We start from the raw sequence: 22,276 nt of genomic DNA on the forward strand, positions 1-22,276 counted from the left end.
GGGCACCACGCTGGGTGTGGAACCTGCTTAAGATTCTTTCTCTCCCTCTCCTTTTGCCCCTCCCCCTTCTAAAAAAAAGCAAACATAAAAACACAAGCCAAAAGAAAAAAAATGATTACCAAAACTAAGTCAAGAAGAAATAGAATAAACCTGAAAATTCCCTTTCAAAACAGGAACAAGACAAAGTTTCACACTATAATCCCTCCTTTTCAACTTTATACAAGAAATCCTAACTAATATAGTTAGACAAGAAAACAGACATACAGATTGGAAAAGAACTTTTCAAGCTCTTATTTTCAGATATATGATTGTTATGCTCTCACAATAATTTGCAGATAATTATTAAGGATTGAGCTAGATTGTTGAATTAAAATTCAATATTCAAGAATCAATATTCTTTCTGTGTACCTGCAAAAAGCATTTTGAAAATACACTTTTTAAAAAGATGACATTTACAAAGCACACCTCCCCACCCAAAATTAAGTACCTACTAATAAATCAACAAAAGATACATCACTCCTGGGGACCTAGGTGGCTTAGTAGGTTAAGTGGCTCAGGTCATGATCTCAGGGTCCTGGGATCAAGCTACATCAGGCTCCCTGCTCAGCCGGAAGTCTGCTTCTCCCTCTCCCTCTCTGTCTCTACTCTCTTTCTCAAACAAAAATCTTTTCAAAAAAATCTATATCACTCCCTTATATAGAAAATCATAAAACTTTCTGAAAGAAAACTAAATAAGTAGAGATAGACATTGTTTTTGGATAAAAAAGACTGAATATCTTAAAAGATGTCAATTCTCCCCAAATCTATTCTTCAATTTAATTTCAATAAAAATGCTAACAAGATTATTTGTGGAAATTGATAAAGTGATTCTAAAATTCATATCAAAAAGCCAAGAATAGCCAAGAAAATATATTAGAAGAACACAAGGAAGGAAGGTATTCTTGCTCTATAAAATATCAGGACTGGGATCCCTGGCTGGCACAGCAGTTTGGCGCCTGCCTTTGGCCCAGGGCGCGGTCCTGGATATCCGGGATCGAGTCCCACGTTGGGCTCCCGGTGCATGGAGCCTGCTTCTCCCTCTGCCTGTGTCTCTGCCTCTCTCTCTCTACACTGTGTGCCTATCCTAAATAAATAAAAGTTAAAAAAAAATTTTTTTTTAAAATATCAGGACTTACTATCTAAATTATGGTATGGAGATAGAAAAAAAAAATCAATGAAATAGAATAGCCTAACTAGAGACAAAATATAGATCGTTAATTTACGATAGAGCTGAAAAGATGAATATTTATAATAAATCAGTGAAATAAGTGGCTATCTTTGTTTTAGAAAATGAAATTGAGGGGCGCCTAGATGCACCAGTCAATTGAGCATCCAACTCTTGCTCTCAGCTCAGGTCTCGATCTCAGAGTTGTGAGTTCAAGTCCCGCACTGGGCTCCATGCTTGGCATGGAGCCTTCCAAAAAAGAGAGAGAGAGAGAGAGAGAGAGAAATTGAATTCTTATCTCACATCGTACACAAAAATCAATTGCATAATGACTTAAATTTGAAAGGCAAAAATATAAAACTCCTAGAGGAAAAACTAGGAGAATCTCTTTATAACTTAGAGTTAGGGAAAACCTCTTGAGAAAGACACCAAAATTCCAATCTTAAATGTAAAACACTGATAAATTTCACTACATTCAAATTAAAAAATTCTATTTATCCAAATGCACCAAAAAGAAAATAATGATAAGCCATTATCTGGGAGAAAGTATTTGTAACATCCAAATAACAAAAAGTTAGTATCAAAAATACACAAAAAATACAATAAAAAGCAAAAGACACCTAATAGAAAAACTGGCAAAAACATACAGGCATGCTATTGATTTAAAAACACACGGTTTAGGGGATCCCTGGGTGGCGCAGCGGTTTGGCGCCTGCCTTTGGCCCAGGGCGCGATCCTGGAGACCCGGGATCGAGTCCCACGTCGGACTCCTGGTGCGTGGAGCCTGCTTCTCCCTCTCCCTGTGTCTGTGCCTCTCTCTCTCTCTCTCTCTCTCTCTCTCTCTCTCTCTCCCCCTCTGTCTGCCTCTCATGCATAAATAAGTGAAATCTTAAAAAAAAATACACAGTTTATAAACACATGAAAAGCTGATCAACCTCACTGATAACAGGGAAACGCAAATTAAGTCCCATGAGCTACCAAATCATATATACCAGTTTGACAAAAATTAAGATGGACAAATGTTAGTGAGGTTGTGGAAAAATAACTCACCTATAGCTGGTTGAAGTGTAAATGGGTACAGTCACTTTGGAAAACAATTTGGTATTATCCAGCAAAATTGATATTGTGCATGTGCTATATCCCAGCAATGCCATTGCTAAGAAAATACCATACAGAAACTCTTTCTCATGTGCACCAAGAGACAGATATAAGAATAGTCTTAGTATTATTATTTGTAATAGCAAAGACACTGGAAACAATCCAAATGTTAAAACAGAAAAAAATGGATAAACTGTGGCATATTAATACAATACTTTACTACCAAAAGTGAACTCCAGCTATATGCATCAACATAAATAAAAACATAACACTGTGTCAAAGGCATAGTAGAGAAGAATATATGTCGTATGATTCAACTTATAAAAATTCAAAAACATAAAAAGTAGATACTATATTATTGGGAATGCACATTTATATAGTAAAACCATAAATGAAAGCAAAGAAATGATTATTACAAACATCAGCATAGTGTTCATTTCTTGGGGAGATAAAGGGGGAGGCATGCAGTTGGGTAAGGCACTCAAGTGGCCTTTAAGCTACTAGTAATATTCTTTCTTAAACTGATTGGACTATGAATGAGTCTTCATTTTATGATTAATCCTTAAGCTATATATAAGCATTTTATATACTTTTGTATGTGTGATTTTCACAGTAAGAGTATTTTAGGCACGTACAGAAGAGGAAGAGGATGCTGAGCAGAGGGTACTCTGAGACAGCCATCCCTCTCAAATACAAATTATGTAGCTGATTTTTGACTCACTGTGGTAAAACACTTGTCAACAATAAATGGATTTAATCAACTGCAAATTATCAACATTCAAACATCTATTCAAAAAAATAAATGGAGAAACTAAAGGTCAAATTATAGCCTGCTAAAGAGAAATGAGTGAACTAAAAGATAAGTCTGAAAATATTATTCAGAGTATAACAAGAGAAACAGATGGTAAATCAGAATTTAAAGATAGGAAGGACAGAGCTATCAAATGAATATTTGTATCCCTCCAAATTCATATGCTGAAGCCCTAATCCTGAATATGATGGTATTAGGAGGTAGGGCCTTTGGAAGGTAATTCAGTTTAGATGAGGTCATCAAGGTGAAGCCATGATAGGATTAGTATCCTTATAAGAATAAGAAAAGCCCAGAGCTCTCTCTTTCTTCACCATGTGACAATGGACAAGAAGGCAGTGGTCCGTAAACCATGAAGTGGGCTCCCGCTAGAACCCAACCATGCTAACACCTTATCTTGGACTTCCAATCTCTGGAACTATGAGAAATAAATGTTATCATCCAATCTATTTGTTATAGCGGCGTGAACTAAGAAAACTAGAATAAGGATCATGATTAGAGTTCCATAAGACGGTAATATGAATGATGATGAAGAGGACATAGGAGGTAACGGTTGAGTATTTTCCAGAAATGTCAAAGATATCAAAGACACCAAAGGTCAAATTTGGGAAACACCACCAAGCAAGCTAAACAAAAAGACACCCATACCAAGAACAATTGTGATGAATCTGCAGAGCACGCAAACAAAGAGAAGATCTTAAGTATCTGGAAAGGACAGACTGCTGACAAAGAAACAATAATTAGACACATGGTGGGCTTTTTAGTAGAACAAAACATTAAAAGCTAGAAGGATTCAAAGTGCTGGGGAGAAAAACCATCTGCATAGAATTGTATACCTGGGGAAACGTTTATTCATAACAGTAGGGTGAAACAGGATTCTGGGAAGATGGTAGAGGAGGAAATATCAGGAATCTATTTACTCTCCTGGACAATAGTTACACTGGCAGAATGTCTGATAGAACTATTTTGGAACTCTGGAATCTGTTGAAAGCTTGAAACTTGCAGGAAAAACCTGGAAGATAAAGTGTGGTCAGTTTCAGCACTTTCCAAAGGAACAGCTACCCAGCCCCCAGCCCCAGCCACAAGGCAGGCAGATGTGGATGCCTGGAGCAGCCTGCACACAGCTTGCAGGATCCAGGGTAGGGCAAAAAGGACCCTGTTCTATAAATATCAGGGATCCTTGCTGTGATTGCTGATTGGTGCTTCTGATCACAGATGTGCTGCCAAGGATGTGGGAAGCCATTGCTGCTGTACCTCTCTCTCTATTGTTGCAAGCCCCTCTCAAAGCAGTTGAAGTGACTCCAGGGGGTTTAGACAGCCAGCACCCTTCTCTTCCCCTGTTCTTTTTTCCCATTTCCTCCTTTTGTAAGCCAGATATTAAAGACTAGGACATTCATAAACAACTGCATATATAGGGAAAAACAGAAGGTGACCAGGTAAACTCAGAGAAAAGTTTAGAAAAGACCTGAGAAGACCGTAAGGTTATACCTCAGGCTGACCTCTGGCACAGTGATGGCCTGCAACAATCAAAAGAATGAATGAATGAATGAATAGATAGATAGATAGATAGATAGATAGATAGATAGATAGATAAATAAATGCAAGCAAATCCCGAGATATGGGCAAAACTGGCTTCCAGAGTTACCACATTATTAGATTCACATGTTCAGTTTTCAATTAAAAAAAATCAAAGATCATATAAAGAAACAGGAAGTTATGACCCAGTCAAAAGAAAAAAATAAATCAAGAGAAATTGTCTCTGAAAAAGACTATATGGTAGATATATTAGACAAAGACTTAAAATACCTGTCTTAAAGATGCCCAAAGAACTGAAGGAAGATGTAGCAAAAGTCAAAGAAAACAATGTATGAACAAAATGGGAATACCAATAAAGAGAGAGAAAACCTAAAAAGAAACCAAAAACAAATTTGGAGCTTAAAAGTACAATAACTCAAAGGACAACTTCACTAGAGAGATTCAAAGGCAGATTTGAACAGGTACAAGGAAGAATTAACAAATTTGAAGACAGGAATAACAGAAATGATCAAGTCTGAGAAACAGAAAGAAAAAAGACTGAAGAAAGGTAAACAGAGCCTAAGGGGCATATGAGACATCATCAAGAGACCAACGTTGTGTGAGTCTTAAGAAGTAAGAGAGAAAGGAGCCAAGAGAATATTTGATGAAATAATAGCTGAAAATTTCCCATACTTGATGAAAGACATGAATACAAACCTCCAAGAAACTCAATTAACTTCAAGTAAGATAAACTCAGTGACCTTCACAATAGAATCAAAGTTTCAAAAGCCGGAGTTAAAGAGAGAATCTTGAAAGCAGTGAGAGAGAACCAAATCATCATATACAAGGGATTCTCCAATAAGATTATCAGTATATTTCTCATCAAAAACTCTGGAGGCCAGAAGGCAGTGGGCCAATATATTCAGAATGCTAAAAGAATATAACTGCCTACCGAGAATCCCATATCCAGAAAAACTGTCCTTCAAAAGTCAGAGAGGAATGAAGACATTCTCAGATAAGCAAAAGCTGAGGGAGTTCACTACTACTGGACCTGACCTACCATATATGCTCAAAGAGTCCTACAGGGCAAAACAGAAGGACACTTGACCATAGTTTGAAGCATGGAGAAATAAAGATCTCAATACAGGTAAGTTACCTCAAAAAAGGTACTAAACAATGGTTTCTAACTGTACTTTTTGTTTTTTACATGACTTAAGAGACTAATATATTTCAAGAAAAAAATTAGTGTAAAAGGTAATATTAGTGTAACTTTGGTTTGTAACTCCAAATCTTGTTCTCTACATAATTTAAGAGACTAATGCATTTTGAGAATTATTAGCTTATGTTTTGGGGCACACAAGGTATAAAGAGGTAATTTTGTAAAAAAAAAAAAAAAAAAAAAAAAAAGAAAAGATGTAATTTTGTGACATCAGCAACAGTGCCAGAGCAGTTTTTATATGTCATTGAAGCTAAGTTGGTGTGAATTCAAATTAGAGTGTTGTAACTTTAGGATATTAAATGTAATCCCCATGGTAACCACAAATAAAATAGCTATAGAATATACACAAAATAAATTAAGAAATTTAAACATTTCATGACATCAAATTGACTAAACATAAAAAAATACAGAAATGCAGAAAGTGAGGGGCAAAAAAGCTATAAGGCATGTAGAAAGCAAAGAGCAAAATGACAGAACTAAGTCCCTCCTTATCAGTAATTCAAATGTAAATGGATTTAAACACTTTAATGGAGAAACATAGTGGTAAAACAACAACAAAAACATTTGATCTGATTATATGCTATCTACAAGAGACAAACTTAAGATCCTGAGACACAAATAGATTAAAAGTGAAAAGTTGGGGGCACCTGGGTGGCTCAGTTGGTTAAGCATCTGCCTTTGGCTTGGGTCATGATCCTAGGGTCCCCCATACGGGGCTCCCTACTCAGTGGAGAGCCTGCTTCTCCTTCTTCCTCTGCTGCTCCCCCTGCTTGTTCTCTCTGTGTCTCACTTGCTGATTAATAAATAAAATATTTTTTAAAAAGTGAAAAGATGTAAAAAGATATTCCATGCAAATAGTAAATAGTAACCGAAAGAGAACAGGGATGGCTACGCTCACTAGTATCAGACAAAATACACTTTAAATCAAAAAAGGTTAGAGACCAAAAAAGGATATTATATATTAATAAAAAGTTCAATATAGCAAGATAAAACAGTTATAGACATTTATTGTACCTAATAACCAAAATATACATTGGTTACATTTTGACCACCAAAATATACATTGTTCTCAATCCACATGGGACATTTTCCACGATGGACTATGGATAGGCCACAAAATAAGTCTCAATAGATTTAAAAAGACAGCTATCATACAAAGTATCTAATCTGATCACAGCAAGATCAAGTTAGAAATCAATAACAGAAAGAAAACTAGAGAATTCACGAAATTGTGGAAATTAGGCAACACATTTTTAAACAACCAAAAGATCAAAGAAGAGATCATAAGGGAAGTTAAAAAATATTTCAAGATGAATGAAAATGAAAAGACACATACCAAAACTTACAGAACACAGTAAAAGTGGAGCTAAGAAGGAACTTTATAGCTATCCATGCTTACATGAAAAAAGAAAGATCTAAAGTCAACAACCTAACTTTATACCTCAGGGAACTAGAAAAAGAACAAACTAAACCCAAAGTTAGCAAAAGGAAGGAAATAATAAAGATTAGAGCAGAGATAAATGAAGTAGAGAATAGAAAAACAGGAAAATCAATGAAACCAAAAGTCAATTCTTCAAAAAAGATCAACCAAATGACCAACTTTTAGCTAGATGAACTGAGAAAAAAAGAGAGATGACTTAAATGACTAAAATCAGAAATGAACATGGGGACATTACTACCAATTCTATAGAAATGAAAAGGATTATGAGAGACTACTATGGTAATTGTATACAAATAATTCAGACAACCTAGGTGATATGGACAAATCCCTAGCAACACAAAACCTACCTAGAAGGTAGAAAAACTTAAAGAGGAGGGAACATTTCCTAATCCAGTCTGTGAGGCCAGCATTACCCTGATCCCAAGGCCAGATACGGAAACAGTAAGAACAAAAAATTATAGACCAATATCCTTTATGAATATTGATGCAAAAATCCTTAACAAAATACTAGCAACCTGAATTCAGCAGCATATTAAAAGGATTCATATACCATCACCAAGTGGGATTTACTCCTGGAATGCAAAGATGATTCAACCTATGAAAATTGATCAGTATAACATACCCATTAACAGAATGAAAAAGGAAAAACACATGTGCATCTCAACTGACGTAGAAAAAGCATTTGACAAAATTCAACACTTTTTCATGATTAAAAAAAGAAAGCACTCAAAATACTAGGAATAGAAGGAAACTTCATCAACATAATAAAAACCATACAAAAAACCTCACAGTCAACATTATATTCAATGGTGAGAGACTGAAAACTTCTCCTCTAAGATCAGGAACAAGAAGGATGCCTACTTTCACCATGTCCACTCAACATAGTTCTGAAAGTTCTACCATAGCAGTTAGGCAAGAAAAAGAGATAAAAGGCACACAGATCAGAAAGGAAGAAATAAAATTACCTTTGTTTGCAGATGGTATTATCTTATATGTGAGAGACTTTAAAATTCCACACACAAAAAAAGTGAGAATACATGAATTCAGCAAAATAGCAAGATACAAAGTCAACATACAGAAATCACTTGCAATTCTATTCACTAACAGTGAACAATAAAATGCTTAGGAATACATTTAAGCAAGGAGCTGAAAGACCTGTACAATGAAAACTACCATGCATTGCTGAAAGAAGTGAAAGAAGACACAAATAAATGGGAAAAAAATCCCATGGTCATGGATTGAAAGATTTAATATTGTTAATGTGTCAATACTACCCAAAGTTATTTACAGAATGAATGCAATTCCTATCAAAATCCCAATGACATCTTTTGTAGAAATAGAAAAACCCATCCTAAAATTTATATGGAATTTCAAGGTACCCAAATTGCCAAAACAATCTTGAAAAAACAAAACTGGAGGACTCCTATACCCTGATTTCAAAACTTACTACAAAGCTGTAGTAATCACAACAGTATAGTATGTGCATTAAGACAGACACACAAATGAATGAAATAGTCTAGAAATAAACCACCACCTATAGGGCAAAATGATTTTTGACAAGGGGGCCAAGACCATTCAAAGAGGAAAGGACAGTCTTTTAACAAATGGTGCTGGGGAAACTGGACATGCAAAATAATGACATTGGAACTTTACTATAATACCATATATCAAAATTAACACAAAATGGACAAAAGACCTAAGTATAAGACCTAAAACAATAAAACTTTTAGAACAAAACATAGGACTAAAGCTTCATGACATTTGATTTGCAATGATGTCCTGGAAATGACACCAAAGGCACAGGAAACAAAAGAAAAAATAGACAAATTGGACTTCGTGAAAATTTTTAAATTTTGTGCATCACAAGACCCTGTCCAGAGAGTAAAGATCAAGCCACAGAATGGGAGAAAATATCTGCAAATCGTATATCTGATAAAGGATTAACATCCAGAATATATAGAGAACTCCTAAAACTCAACAGCAAAAATACAAACAAACAAAACAAAACAAAACAAAAAACAGCCCAATTCAAAAATGGGCAAGAAACTTGAATAGGTATTTCCCCAAGGAAGATATAAAAATGGCAGTTAAATCCATGAAAATATTCTAATCACTAGGGCGATGCAAATAAAAACTTCAATGAGGTACATCTCATACCCATTTTTTTTTAAAGATTTTATTTATTTATTCATGAGAGACACAGAGAGAGAGAGAGAGAGAGGCAGAGACACAGGCAGAGGGAGAAGCAGGCTCCATGCAGGAAGTCTGACATGGGACTCGATCCTGGGTCTCCAGGATCATGCCCTGGGCTGAAGGCGGCACTAAACCGCTGAGCCACCTGGGCTGCCCATCTCATACCCATTTAGATGAATACTGTCAGGAACAACAAAAACAAGAGGATGTAGTGAAAAGGAGGACTCGTGCACTGTTGGTGGGGATGCAAAATGGTGCAGCCACTGTGGAAGACAGTATGGCAGTTCTTCAAAAAGTTAAAAACAGAATTACTATATGATCTAGCAAGTCCACCTCCAGGAATACACCAGAAAGATTTGAAAGTAGGGTTTCAGGGAGGTATTTGTACATCCATGTTCATAGCAGATTTATTCATAAGAGCTAGAACATGTTATCAATCCAAGTGTCCATCAACAAATGAATGATGGATAATCAAAATGTGGCATATACATAACAGTGGAATATTATTCAGCCTTTAAAAGAAACTGTGTAATATTGTAGCATATGTGGATTGAACTAAGGACAATATGCTAAGGGAAAACAGGTATAAAAAGACAAATACAGTTTTGTGCAAGCTGTCTTTGCAATCCCCCCCAAAATGGACTGGTCTTGGAAGTAACTATGTATGGTGTTTGGGGGTGAGGTATGGGTTCTTAGAGTCTCCTTCCCTTCCAAAGTTTCAGAATAATGCATGGTAGGGGCCATCAGTCCTACAGAGGCTGATAGCGTGGCTCTGTGATCTCACAAGTTCCTCCAAGCCTAAGACAATTGTGCTGTCAGCATTAAAGAGCAAACCTGGCATAAGGAAGGAAAGGGGTAGGTAAGGAAAAAACCAGTTAAATACACTCCTACCAGTGACATCCAGTCTTTGCCTAGCCTTTCCCTCTGGGGACTTCTTGTCTTTCGTGTCCTCTGGCGTCACGGTTTTGTGTGTGAAAGGAGACTGTCCAGTTACCAATGATGTAATATTACTCGAGAGGTCCAAAGGTGATCATCCATCAGGGCTTCCTCGGAAGGAAGGAACATTTTATCATAGAGCAGAGTCTAGTATTTTTATGGGACTATGCATTCTGGTCTACTGTTAAATATTTCTAGAGTAGAGTGTTTTATGATCATTCCTCCCTGTTCCACCCCACCCTCCATTTCTAAGTATTTTCCCATCTATGTTAACATACAGCAGAGCACCGCAGATGCAGAGTTAAGATTTTGGTAGCGTGGAGCTAAACCCACAGAACTACCAAGCTAAACACACATACACATTCACATGCAGACACGTATATGCATGGTGGATGGGTACATTTTTTATATAGAGATTGGGGAATTGGGTTGGGTTAGAAACTATTAGAATAGAAATTCAGAAGAGCACATCATGAGGAACCCTGTAAAAGAAATCTTCACTGACGATATCAATAGCAGGGAAAGGTATGAACAAGCAGTTATTAACATCTTCAAGAGAAACTGAAAATCCACACAAGAAAGCAACTTGATGTGATGCTGAGAGATTCTGCATCTGTAAATGCCATATAGCATGGTTCCATATGGCATGGTGCAAGCTTCCAGTGGCATTACCGTCACCTGGAACTTGTTAGAAATGCAGATTCTCAGGCTCTGCCCCGGACCTATTGACTCAGGAGCTCTGGGAGGAGAGCCCATCACTCTGTTTTGTTGTTGTTTTTAAGATTTTAATCATCTATTTGAGAAAGAGAGAGAGAGTGAGTTAGAGTGAGCACACAAGTGGGGGCGGAGAACCAGAGGGAAAGAGAAGTAAACTCCCCGCTAAGCAGAGAGCCTGATGTGGGGCTCCATCCCAGGACCCTCGGATCATGACCTGGGCCAAAGGCAGAAACCCAACCATCTGAGCCACCCAGGCACCCCCCCACCCAACACACACTCTGTGTTTTAACAAGCCCTCCAGGTGGTTCTACTGCACACTCACATTTAGGAATCACTGACGGGCCCCATGATGAAGATGAAGGTAGTAAGGAGCAGAGCTGATGTAGCAGAATGAGGACTCAAATATGACAATGATGAACCTGCACACCAAAACAAAGCTGCAGTCAAAATACCGAATGTAGAAAGAGTGCAAACACTACTTTTAGACCCTGGAAATGGAAGAAGGAACTCTAAAAGGTGTGAATAGAGGGCAAGAAAAGAGGGAAAGACCGCAATCTGAAAGCCACGAGCAGGGAAATAATTAAAGAACATTTCCTAACTAATTATAATCTTGGCCTGAGTTGTCAAAGGCTCTTAGAGTTTCCTTCAAGAGCAGTCCTCAAAGAAAGGGACCCAAGCACCATTCAACGAGTGGTTTTTGTTTGGTTACTTACTTTGCTTATTTTTTAACTTATTTATTCTGATGCAACCTCAAATTTACAGTAAAACTGCAAAAACAGAAAAGAGACCTCTGAATACCCTTTACCCAGATTCACCAACTGTTTACATTTTGCCCCATTGCTTTTCACCCCCCATCTCTAACTACATAAATTTATTACACATGTGCATTTTCCTCTAAAGCATTTGAAACTAAGCTGGAGACATTATGCCCCTTTATGACTAAATACTCAGGATTATTTCCCAAGAATACGTTTTCTTACGTGCCTTCCTAAAACACAACACTCTCACATGATTATAGAACAATTATCAAAAATTTACACTTGACACAATACTATTATCTAATATGCAGGCCATACTCAAATTTTGTCAGTTGTCCCAATAATGCCCTTGTTCACCATTTTCTCCCTAATTCTGGATCTAATCCAGGAACACATGGTGCCTTTTGTGTTGCCATGTCTCTTTTAGCCTCTTTCAGTCTGGAATATTTCCTCTCTGCCTGTCTTTCTTCCTTCCTTCCTTCCTTCCTTCCTTCCTTCCTTCCTTCCTTCCTTCCTTTCTTTCTTTCTTTCTTTCTCTCTCTCTCTCTCTTCCTTCTTTCCTTCTTTCCCTTTTTTCTTTCTTCTTTCTTTCTTTGAGAGAGACAGAGAGAGAGGGAGGGCACACATGAGCTGGCATGCCCACAGTGGGGGAGGGGAAGGGCAGAAAGTGAGAGAGATTCCAAGCAGATTCCACACCCAGCGTGGAGCCCCATTTGGGGCTCAATCCCACAACCCTGAGATTATGACTCAAGACAAAACCAAGAATCAGACACTTGGGGCACCTAGGTGTCTCACCTTGGTGAGAGGTGAGCACCTCAGGTCATGACCTCAGCGTCCTGAGATCAAGCCCCGCGTCAGGCTCTGTGTTCAGGAGGAGGCTGCTTGTCCCTCCCCCTCTGCTCCTCTCCCCACTTGCTCAATCTCTCTCTATCCCCCCCCGCATAAATAAATAAAATCTTTAAAAAAAAAAAAGAGTTGAACACAACCAACTGAGCCACTCAGGTGCTCCCCTTATCTTTCTTGACCTCAAATACAGGCTATTTTTCAGAATGTCCCTCATTTTATGTTCATCTAGTGTTTCCTCATGATCAGATTCAGATTATGGATCCGGGAGAGAAATACCACAGGTGTGATGTTATCTCCTTCTCAGTGAATTGTGTCAGGCAGCACAAGATTGGTGACTGTGTCACAGGTTAACTGGGCACCATCAGGAAAGGGGATTCAGGGAATGTGTGTCCAGCTTAGCTGAACTGACCCAGTGCAATCCACCACCTATATGAATATCCTGTCCCTGATCAAACTGCAATCTGCTCATCCTAGCATCCATTGTTTCTTCTCTTACTCCATTCTTCTTTTTTTTAATAATAAATTTATTTTTTATTGGTGTTCAATTTGCCAACATACAGAATAACACCCAGTGCTCACCCCGTCAGGTGCCCCCCTCAGTGCCCACCACCCAGTAACCCCCACCCCTGCCCTCCTCCCTTTCCACCACCCCTAGTTCGTTTATTACTCCATTATTCTTTCTAAATTAGTTCGTTTTATACTGTAAGGAGGGCTCTCTCTCTCTTTTCCCCTGTTATTTATTTATTTATTTATTTATTTATTTATTTATATTAGCACAGACTTAGGGAGTTTTGTTTTATTTTGTTCCTTTAATACTCAAAAGGTCCTGGATGTGGCTAGTGAGAGCCAGTTCAGCATTTGAACAATATATTTTTGACATTGTTGCCATCTTTCCTTGAGTATTTCTTTACTTTCTGGTACAACAATATTCCAGGCTTATCTTTTGATCTTTTAAAAGATCAAAATGTGGGGTGCCTGGGTGGCTTAGTTGGTTAATCTTCTGACTTTTGATTTCAGATCAGGTCATGACCTCAGGGCCATGAGATTGAGCCCCATGTTGGTCTCCATACTCGGCATGAGGCCTGCTTAAATTCTCTCTCTCCATCTCTTTGTGCCCCTCCCCATGTGCTCTCTCTCTCTCTCTCTCTCTCTCTCAATAAATAAAATATTTTTAAGATAAGTAAAACAGCATGTTGATCTTTTATTGAGATCAAGTATCAGCCTTTTCTCCAAGTAGCCATTGTTTCTTCTAGTGGAGACCAAGATCTGGGCACCAAGTATGCTCACTGTTAATATGTCAGTGCTTCTAGGCATCATAAAAGGACAGTGCTAAATCATGCACACACAAACACACCTGCACATACACACTGCCATGTACAGACATATGTACACATGCAGGTGAACACACACAATGATTACATACAACATCTCCGACCCCAATTCTCTTCTAACATCATGGGTACATTCCAGTCATCCTTTCCCTTGTTCCATAGTTACAACTTCTTCCTCCAATGGTGAGAAACCTGGACTGCATCTGTCTTTCTCATTGATGACAACTGGTTCCTATAGACTATCAAGGAGAAAAGAAGCGTTGACAGTGATTCTAGATCTTGGCCCTCAGATTTAACAGCAGAGATGGGCTTCAGAAGAGAATCTATAGGGACCATAAGACCGTCACTGTTTACTCAGTGTCTGTCCCAGCTTGCTTTTCCTTCTAAAACAGTGGTTCTCAACCGTGCATATAACTTGCTTCCTGTGACCTCTTCCCTTCTTGATGTGTCACATTCACTGCTGCTAAAGTGAATATGACAAGGACAACAATGTTTGGCAATAGGGGTGTTGAGCTGAGAGGGGCACTATCTGCTATGAATCTAAGGTAAGGGGAATAAGTCAAGCTACCACAAAGAAGATTACATATTTATTGAACTCTGTAAGAACTCTGAGTTCTCATATACTCAATAAACTGTCCCACACACACAGCCACCAGCTCCAAAGGACAACTGGATGAGTCACATGTTAGCACTGATGCCCTCCTACTGTAGCTGTGAGTCTTTATAACTCTTGCTGATATGGTCACCACTGCCTTGGCTTTTTAAAGTCATCTTGAGGGACAGGTCACAAATGTTTTATTTCAAAGTGTGTCAGAAATGCTGAAAGTTGAAAACCACCATTCTAAGTGGAGGAGAATATATCAACACTTAGAAGATGCAGAATGGTTTTTGCGGACAAAAATCCCGAATCTGGGAAAAATGCAGAAAACAACACAGACTGAAAAAAGTTGAGAGAGGGAAGATCAGTAGATCCAGAACATTATTTGAAATTAAAATGGAACTTGAGGGCTACCTGGTGAATAAAAATATCTTGGCAGGGATACGGGCAAACAGGATATATCCCAAAGACAAGATGGGGGGGGGGGGGGAGAGAGAGAGAGAGGAGATGGTAAAGGAAGTCAATCTAAGCAGATAGATTTCTTCTCTCTTCTATTAACTTTATTTATAGAAATAGTAAGGAAATAATAGAGGACTAGTAAGTTAAAGTGAAGACTATCTTATGACCTTACTCAAAAGGAAAGGGGAATGTTTGCATCCGTTCTAGCAGCCATGTGAAGGAAGAGAGAACATTGAGATCATCATGCTGATAGTCTGATATTGGTGATAAACAGCACAGATGTATATTATACAAAAATCTAAGATTAGATGTTGATGGGATTTTAAAAGAAAGTCAGTGGTTAGATTAAGAACGAAAGTCAAATAATCCATTTCCTTTCTTGAGACTAGGAAGACCAAAGTAAGGCCTGGGCTTTCCTGACCCATGGGGCTGTCATAGCCCAGGTGGACTCAGGCATGAGACATGCTGGAACCCCAGCCAGGAGAGCCCACATGGGAGGCCTTTGTGAAGTAGTGGAGGAGAATCTGACAGCTGACCCACCAACGGGCTGGTCTATCTGCAGGCTGCCAGGTACTTAGAGAAGGTTGTTCTGACCACATTCTGAATTTGGAGGTGGAATCCTCCTATTCTAATACCTACAGAGGCCCACCTGGCCAGTGGGAAGTGGCATAAGGGATCCAGGCGATAAGTGTCCTGGTGATTCTGGCAGTTGTTCTTGGACATCCAAACCTAAGCCAGCAACTAGGTAGTGTAGCAATCCAGGGATTGCTCTCTGGAGGAAAAGATGAGCAAGACCTGGGCAGAGGGGTCAGGGCCCTAGTCCCAAAAGCTAGGGTTTCTAGGCAGAAACAAGCCAACCTACAGGAAGTAGGTAGGAAGGAAGGAGAAAGTGCCATTTGGGGGCCCATGGCTAGTCAAAGCTGACTCCAGATCCTGCCCAACCAAAAGAAGGCTCAGATTGCTGGAAAGCAGACACAGATACTATTTGGGTAAATCAAACAAGAGGGGCTTATTTGAAGGATGCAGAAGGAAACCAAGCCTTCTTAGAACATCCAGGTTAAGATCAGAGACATTACATTTTTCCAGGATGGATGGGGATTCTTGTTCCAGAAGCCAGAATCCTCACTATAATATGCAGAGCTGCAGAAGACAGTTGCATCTTCCAGAATCTGTCCCCCTCGGACCTAGCACCAAAGTCTAATCTGGGTAGGTGACTGAGCTCACCTCATCCACTTGGGAATTGGGCTGTTTACCGTCCTTTCAGACTCAGCTAGCTAACTTGTCAGACTTTCAGACTAGAGCTGTCTGTTCCTGGTACATTCCAAAACCCAGACATGAGGACAGAGAACTTCCCTAGGTGTCATGCCCACAAGCCATCAGACTGGTTGTAGGGCTTATCCTGAGGATCTACTGAGCACCTATCTGTAGAAATGCCACAAAAATGAAACACCCACACTTGGCATCATTTATCCCTCTCTTGCCCTAGGCTCAACCAAGATTTCTGAGTTCCTGCAGCGGGGTACTTTAAAATCTCCCCTCCCCTACCTACCTTTCTATTATGATATATTTCATATACTTAAAACAGTGAATGAGTATAGGGCACAACTAATATTCTGCTAGGCCTGTCATCAGTGTGGCCAGTGGTAACCACCCCCACTCCTACCCCACCCCTGTCCCAATTACTGCCAGCAGCTGTCCTGATTGGTCAGAATATCTGAGTGGCACTGCTTGTTAATTTTAATTTTCACCCTGGCATATATTAATAGATGAAAAGGAAAAGGGAATAATAAACATCCATGTAGAGAGCAGCTAAAGACACAGGGCATTGCAAAAACTTTCAAAAGCATTTTTAGCAGGTAAAACATTTGCAGGACTAAAAATTCAAAAAGTATGAAAAGGCAAAAAACAAAACAAAACAAACAAACAAACAAACAAAGTATAAAAAGGCATTCAGGAAAAAAATCTCTGTCTCTCCCTGTGCGTTTCTCAGCTGCTTCGTCTCCAGGGTTAATAGTCCCTCAAATACTTTCAGAGGTTTTATGTCCAGACAAAAAGTTGTGTATAGGTACCATTTCTTCCTTTTGCACTGATGGTGGCACGTAACGCACAGAGTTCTGTTCCTCTCCTTCCTAACCAACAGTGTGTCTTGGAGACCTTTCCACTTCAGTCCATCTGTTGTAAACAGCTGAGTAGTACTTCTTTGTGGGGTAGCTGTATTGTAATTTACTAAAATTAGTCTCCTGCTGACCACATACAAGGTCATTTGTAGATACTGGCTATTACGATCAATAGCTTTGTACCTGCTCACTTCATAAGTATACTAGTATATCTGTAAGATAAATTCTTAGAAGTGACATTGCTGGGGTAAAGGGCAGGTGCATAATAAGCATCATTCTCTGAACAACTATTTCTTGAACACTGTCTCTTGCCAGATGTTGTACTAGGCTCAGAGAATATGGTGCTGGGCAAGACAGATGTGGCTCCCACTCTCTGCTGCTCAAAGTGCAAATGATGAGATATACAGCTATTACACCGTCTTGTTGTCTTCACTACAACCATGAATGTGGCTGGCTGTATAAGGAGAGAACACAGAACTATGGGACCTGGCTGATTGGATGGGGAGGAGAAATGGGGGCAGCTTTCCTGAGAAAGTCATGTTCAAGTTAGGAAGGATGGCAGGAGATGAGCTGGGGGAGAACAGTGCCATGGGGGGACAGAAGGTCAGTGCAGCCAAGGGGAAGAGTAGCTAGGGAGGTGGTGTGGGAGGCAGGTCCAGCAGACCCTTGAAGACCTCCTGAGGATTTTAGCTTTTATTCTAAGAGCAGCAGGCAACCAGGAAAGAGTGAAGTCATCCAACGTGCATTTCTGAAGATGACTGGCTATATTACAGAAATGGATTTAAGGCTTTCAGGGAGAACAGGCAGGGAGACCAATCCAAAGGCTATTGCTGCTTTCAGGCAATAGAGTGCAGAGGCCCAGCTGGATGGGGCCAAAGAGATACAGTGAGACACTGATAGGAAGTGAAGGGGAGGGAATGGGGCTTCCATGGGTGACTCCCCAAGCCCTAGCCATGCTGGAAGGCAAGCACTAAAGACAAGGCTCCCTGGAAGACTTCTAAATGATAAGAGCCCTTACTGAATGTTTCACATGTTTAGAATGTGGGGTGTATCCTAAAGGGCCCCTAGGAAAGCCAGACGCTGGCTACAGAGGTGCTGAGTGCTGCCCAAGTTGCCCTGGAGAACACCTCTGAACAACCTGAAATGTGTTCACTTCTCCTCTCTTATCTACACCCTTGCAGGCATCACATGCCCTCCTCCCACATCTGTCAAACACGCAGATATCCAGGTCAAGAGTTACAGCGTGAGCTCCAAGGAACGGTACACTTGTAACTCTGGCTTCAAGCGGAAAGCCGGGACATCCAGCCTGACTGAGTGTGTGCTCAACAAGACCACCAACACTGCCCACTGGACAATCCCCAGTCTCAAGTGCATCAGTAAGTAGTCATCCTTGCAAGTCTCTCCATCCCCCATACCAAAGCTGTTCAGAGAGTGGAACTATAGTGTGGGAAGCTGAGTGAGCCCATCTCTGGGGGACAAGGCATCTGTGTTGACGTCTGAGGCTAAATAAACCAATGGGCCTCTAAACAACACCCCTGAGAGTTGGAAATACATAGGCTTTAGGGTCACATAATACGGGGTTCTTTGAGTGAGGGCTCAGGACTACCATCTTGGAAGTCTTTGTTCCTCATCTAGAAAATGAACCCAACATCAACATTGTGGGTCAAAAATGTTAAGTGAAACCTAGTCAATATTGACTCCAGCCATACCTCATCTTGTTGCGTTTTGCTTTAGTGCACTTTACAGATAACTGTGTTTTTTACAAATTAAAGGTTTGTGAAAATCCTGCCTCAAAAAGGTCTATTGACACCATTTTTCCAGCAGTATTTGCTCACTTTGTATCTCTGTGTCACAATTTGCTCACTTTGTATCTCTGTGTCACATTTTAGTAATTGTCTTTTTTTTTTTTTTTTTTTTTTGATAGTCACACAGAGAGAGAGAGAGGCAGAGACACAGGTAGAGGGAGAAGCAGGCTCCATGCACCAGGAGCCCAACGTGGGATTCGATCCCGGGTCTCCAGGATCGTGCCCTGGGCCAAAGGCAGGCGCCAAACCGCTGCGCCACCCAGGGATCCCACATTTTAGTAATTCTCATAGCATTTCAAACTTTCTCATATCTGTTATGGTAACCTGGGATCAGTGATCTTTGATGTTACTATTGTCATTCTTTTGGAGCACCGCAAACCACACCCACATAAGATGGTTAACTTAATTGATGTTGTATATGTATCCTGACTCCTCCATGGACTGGCCATTCCCACCTCTCTCTCTCTCCTCAGACCTCCCTATCATTTGAGACAGAACAATACTGGAATTAGGCTAATTAATTGCCCTATGATGGCTTCTAAATGTTCATGTGAAAGAAAGAAACATGTCTTTCTCTTTAAATCAAAACTAGGAATGATTAGGTTAGTGAAAAAAAGCACATCAAGTCAAGATAGACCAAAAAAAATAGGCCCTCGTGTGCCAAGTTGTGAATGTAAAAGAAACATCCTTGGAGAAAACTAAAGGAGCTACTCCAGAGAACACACAAGTGGTAAGTAAGCAAAAGAGACTTATTGCTGATAAGGAGAAAGTTTTAAGGGTCTGAATAGAAGAGCAAACCAGCCATAACATTCCCGTAAGCCAAAGACTCACCCCTGAGCCAAAGCCCCACCCTGATTCTCTTCAATTCCCTGAAGGCTGAGAGAGGTGAGGATGCTGCAGAAGAAATGCTTGAAGCCAGCAGAGGTTGCTTTCTGAGCTTCAAGGAAAGACGCCGTCTCCATAATAGGAGAGTGCAAAGGGAAGCAGCCAGGCGTCCAGAAGATCTAGCTAAGGTGGTTAATGAACGTGGCCACACTAAACAACAGGTTCTCAACATAGACAAACAGCCTTAGAGGGGAAGAGGAGGCCATCTAGGACTTTCATAGCCAGAGAGGGGAAGTCAGTGCATAGCTTCAAAGCTTTGAAGCTTCGAAGACAGGCTGACTTTTAGGAGCTAAGGCAGCTGGAACTTTAGGTTGAAGCCAATGCTCACTGACCATTCCAAAACTCCCAGGAACCTTAAGATTTATGCTAAATCTACTGTGCCTGTGCTCTATAAATGGAACAACAAAGCCTGGATGACAGCATATCTGCTTACAGCATGGTTGGCTGAATATTTTAAGCCCACTGTTGAGACCTACTGCTCAGGAAATGTCCTTTCAAAATATGATTGCTCATTGACAAAGCACCTGGTTAGCCAAGAACTCTGGTCAAGATGAACAGTGAAATTAATATTGTTTTCATGCCTGCTAAAAAATATATCCATTCTGCGGTCCCCGGATCAAGGAGTCATTTCAACTTTCAAGCCTTATTATTTAAGAAATACATTCCATTTGGCTATAGCTGCCATAAATAGTGATTCCTCTGATGGATCTGAGCAAAGTAAATTAAAACCCTTCTGGAGAGGATTCATCATCCTAGATGCCATTAAGAACATTCATGATTGGGGGATCCCTGGGTGGCGCAGCGGTTTGGCGCCTGCCTTTGGCCCAGGGCGCGATCCTGGAGACCCGGGATCGAATCCCACGTCGGGCTCCTGGTGCATGGAGCCTGCTTCTCCCTCTGCCTGTGTCTCTGCCTCTCTCTCTCTCTCTCTCTGTGACTATCATAAATAAATAAAAATTTATTAAAAAAAAAAAAAAAAAAAAAAAAAAAAAAAAAAAAAAAAAGAACATTCATGATTGGGGAACCCGGGTAGTTCAGTCGGTTAAGGGGCTGCCTTCGGATCAGGTCAGGATCCTAGGGTCCTGGGATGGAGCCCTGAGTTGGGCTCCCCACTCAGCAGGAACCCTGCTTCTCCCTCTCTTCCCAGCTCATGCTCTCTCTGTCGGTATCTCTGTCTCTCTCTCAAATAAATAAATAAAATCTTAAAAAAAAGAAAAAAGAGCATTCATAATATGGGAAGAGGCCCAAATATACACATTCACAGAGTTTTGGAGAAGTTGATTCCATCACTCATGGATGACTTTGAGGGGCTCAAGACTTCAGTGGAGGAAGTCACTGCAGATGAGGTGGAAAGAGATAGGGCGGAAAGAGATGAGGTGGAAACCAGATTAAAAGTGGTGCCTAAAGATAGTACGGAATTGATACAATGTCATGATCAAACTCGAACAGATGAGGAGTTGCTTCTTATGGATGAGCAAAGAAAATGGTTTCTTGAGATGGAATCTACTTCTGGTGAAGATGACAAGGAAGGATATAGGATATTACATAAACTCAGTCGATAAAGCGGTGGCAGGGTTTGAGAGGACTGACCCCAATTCTGTAAGAAGTTGTTCCGTGGGTAGAATGCTGCTATCAAACAGCACCACCTGCTACAGAGAAGTTGTTCATGAAAGGAAGAGTCCGTCGCCATGGCAAACTTCACCGGTGTCTTATTTTTTGGGACTGCTATAGCCACCCCACCTTCAACAACCACCACCCTGATCAGTCAGCAGCCATCACCATGGAAGCAAGACCCCCACCCCCACCACCAGCAAAGATTATGACCTACCGATTAGCAATTTTTAGCAGTATTTTTAATTAAGGTATGCATACTGATTTTTTTAAGACATAATGCCATTGCCCATTTCATGGACTACAGTATAGTGCAAACAGAACTTTTCTATGCACCGAGAAACAAACAAACAAAAATATTCACTTGACTTGCTTTATTGCCACATTTACTTTATTGTGGTGGTCTGCAACTGAACTCCTAGTATCTCTGAGGTATGCCTGTACTATTAATATCAATGATTTACGCTTACGGTAGCAAGATTTCAACTACAAAGGGTGTGTGCTCACAGCAGCCTTGCTGCCCAGAAAGCTTCCCCAATCTCTCCCTGGAAGACAGCCTGTAGGGAAATTATTACTGTTCTCTGTTGCTACCCACCCAGGAGAATGGGGGCTACCCAAGGAGCAGAGACTACCTTAGCCTGGTCCCTCATGTCCTGTGTCCAGCCAGCACTCCTGAGCCCACATGAGGGATGGTTGTCAGAATCTATTTTTTTCTCTTTAACCGTCCACAACTGG

At 40.2% G+C, this 22,276-nt stretch overlaps 1 protein-coding gene across 1 annotated transcript in view; it reads left to right on the forward strand.

Moving 5' to 3' along the window:
- IL15RA (interleukin 15 receptor subunit alpha) overlaps window positions 1-22,276 on the forward strand; it is a 51,835-nt gene that overhangs the window by 12,906 nt on the left and 16,653 nt on the right. The window contains exon 2 of the mRNA XM_038529571.1: window positions 18,422-18,616. Within this exon, the coding sequence (XP_038385499.1) occupies window positions 18,422-18,616 (195 nt within the window). The remainder of the gene's footprint in view (window positions 1-18,421; window positions 18,617-22,276) is intronic.

The sequence above is a fragment of the Canis lupus genome, chromosome 2 (assembly GCF_011100685.1).
Source record: "Canis lupus familiaris isolate Mischka breed German Shepherd chromosome 2, alternate assembly UU_Cfam_GSD_1.0, whole genome shotgun sequence".
NCBI lineage: Eukaryota > Metazoa > Chordata > Mammalia > Carnivora > Canidae > Canis > Canis lupus.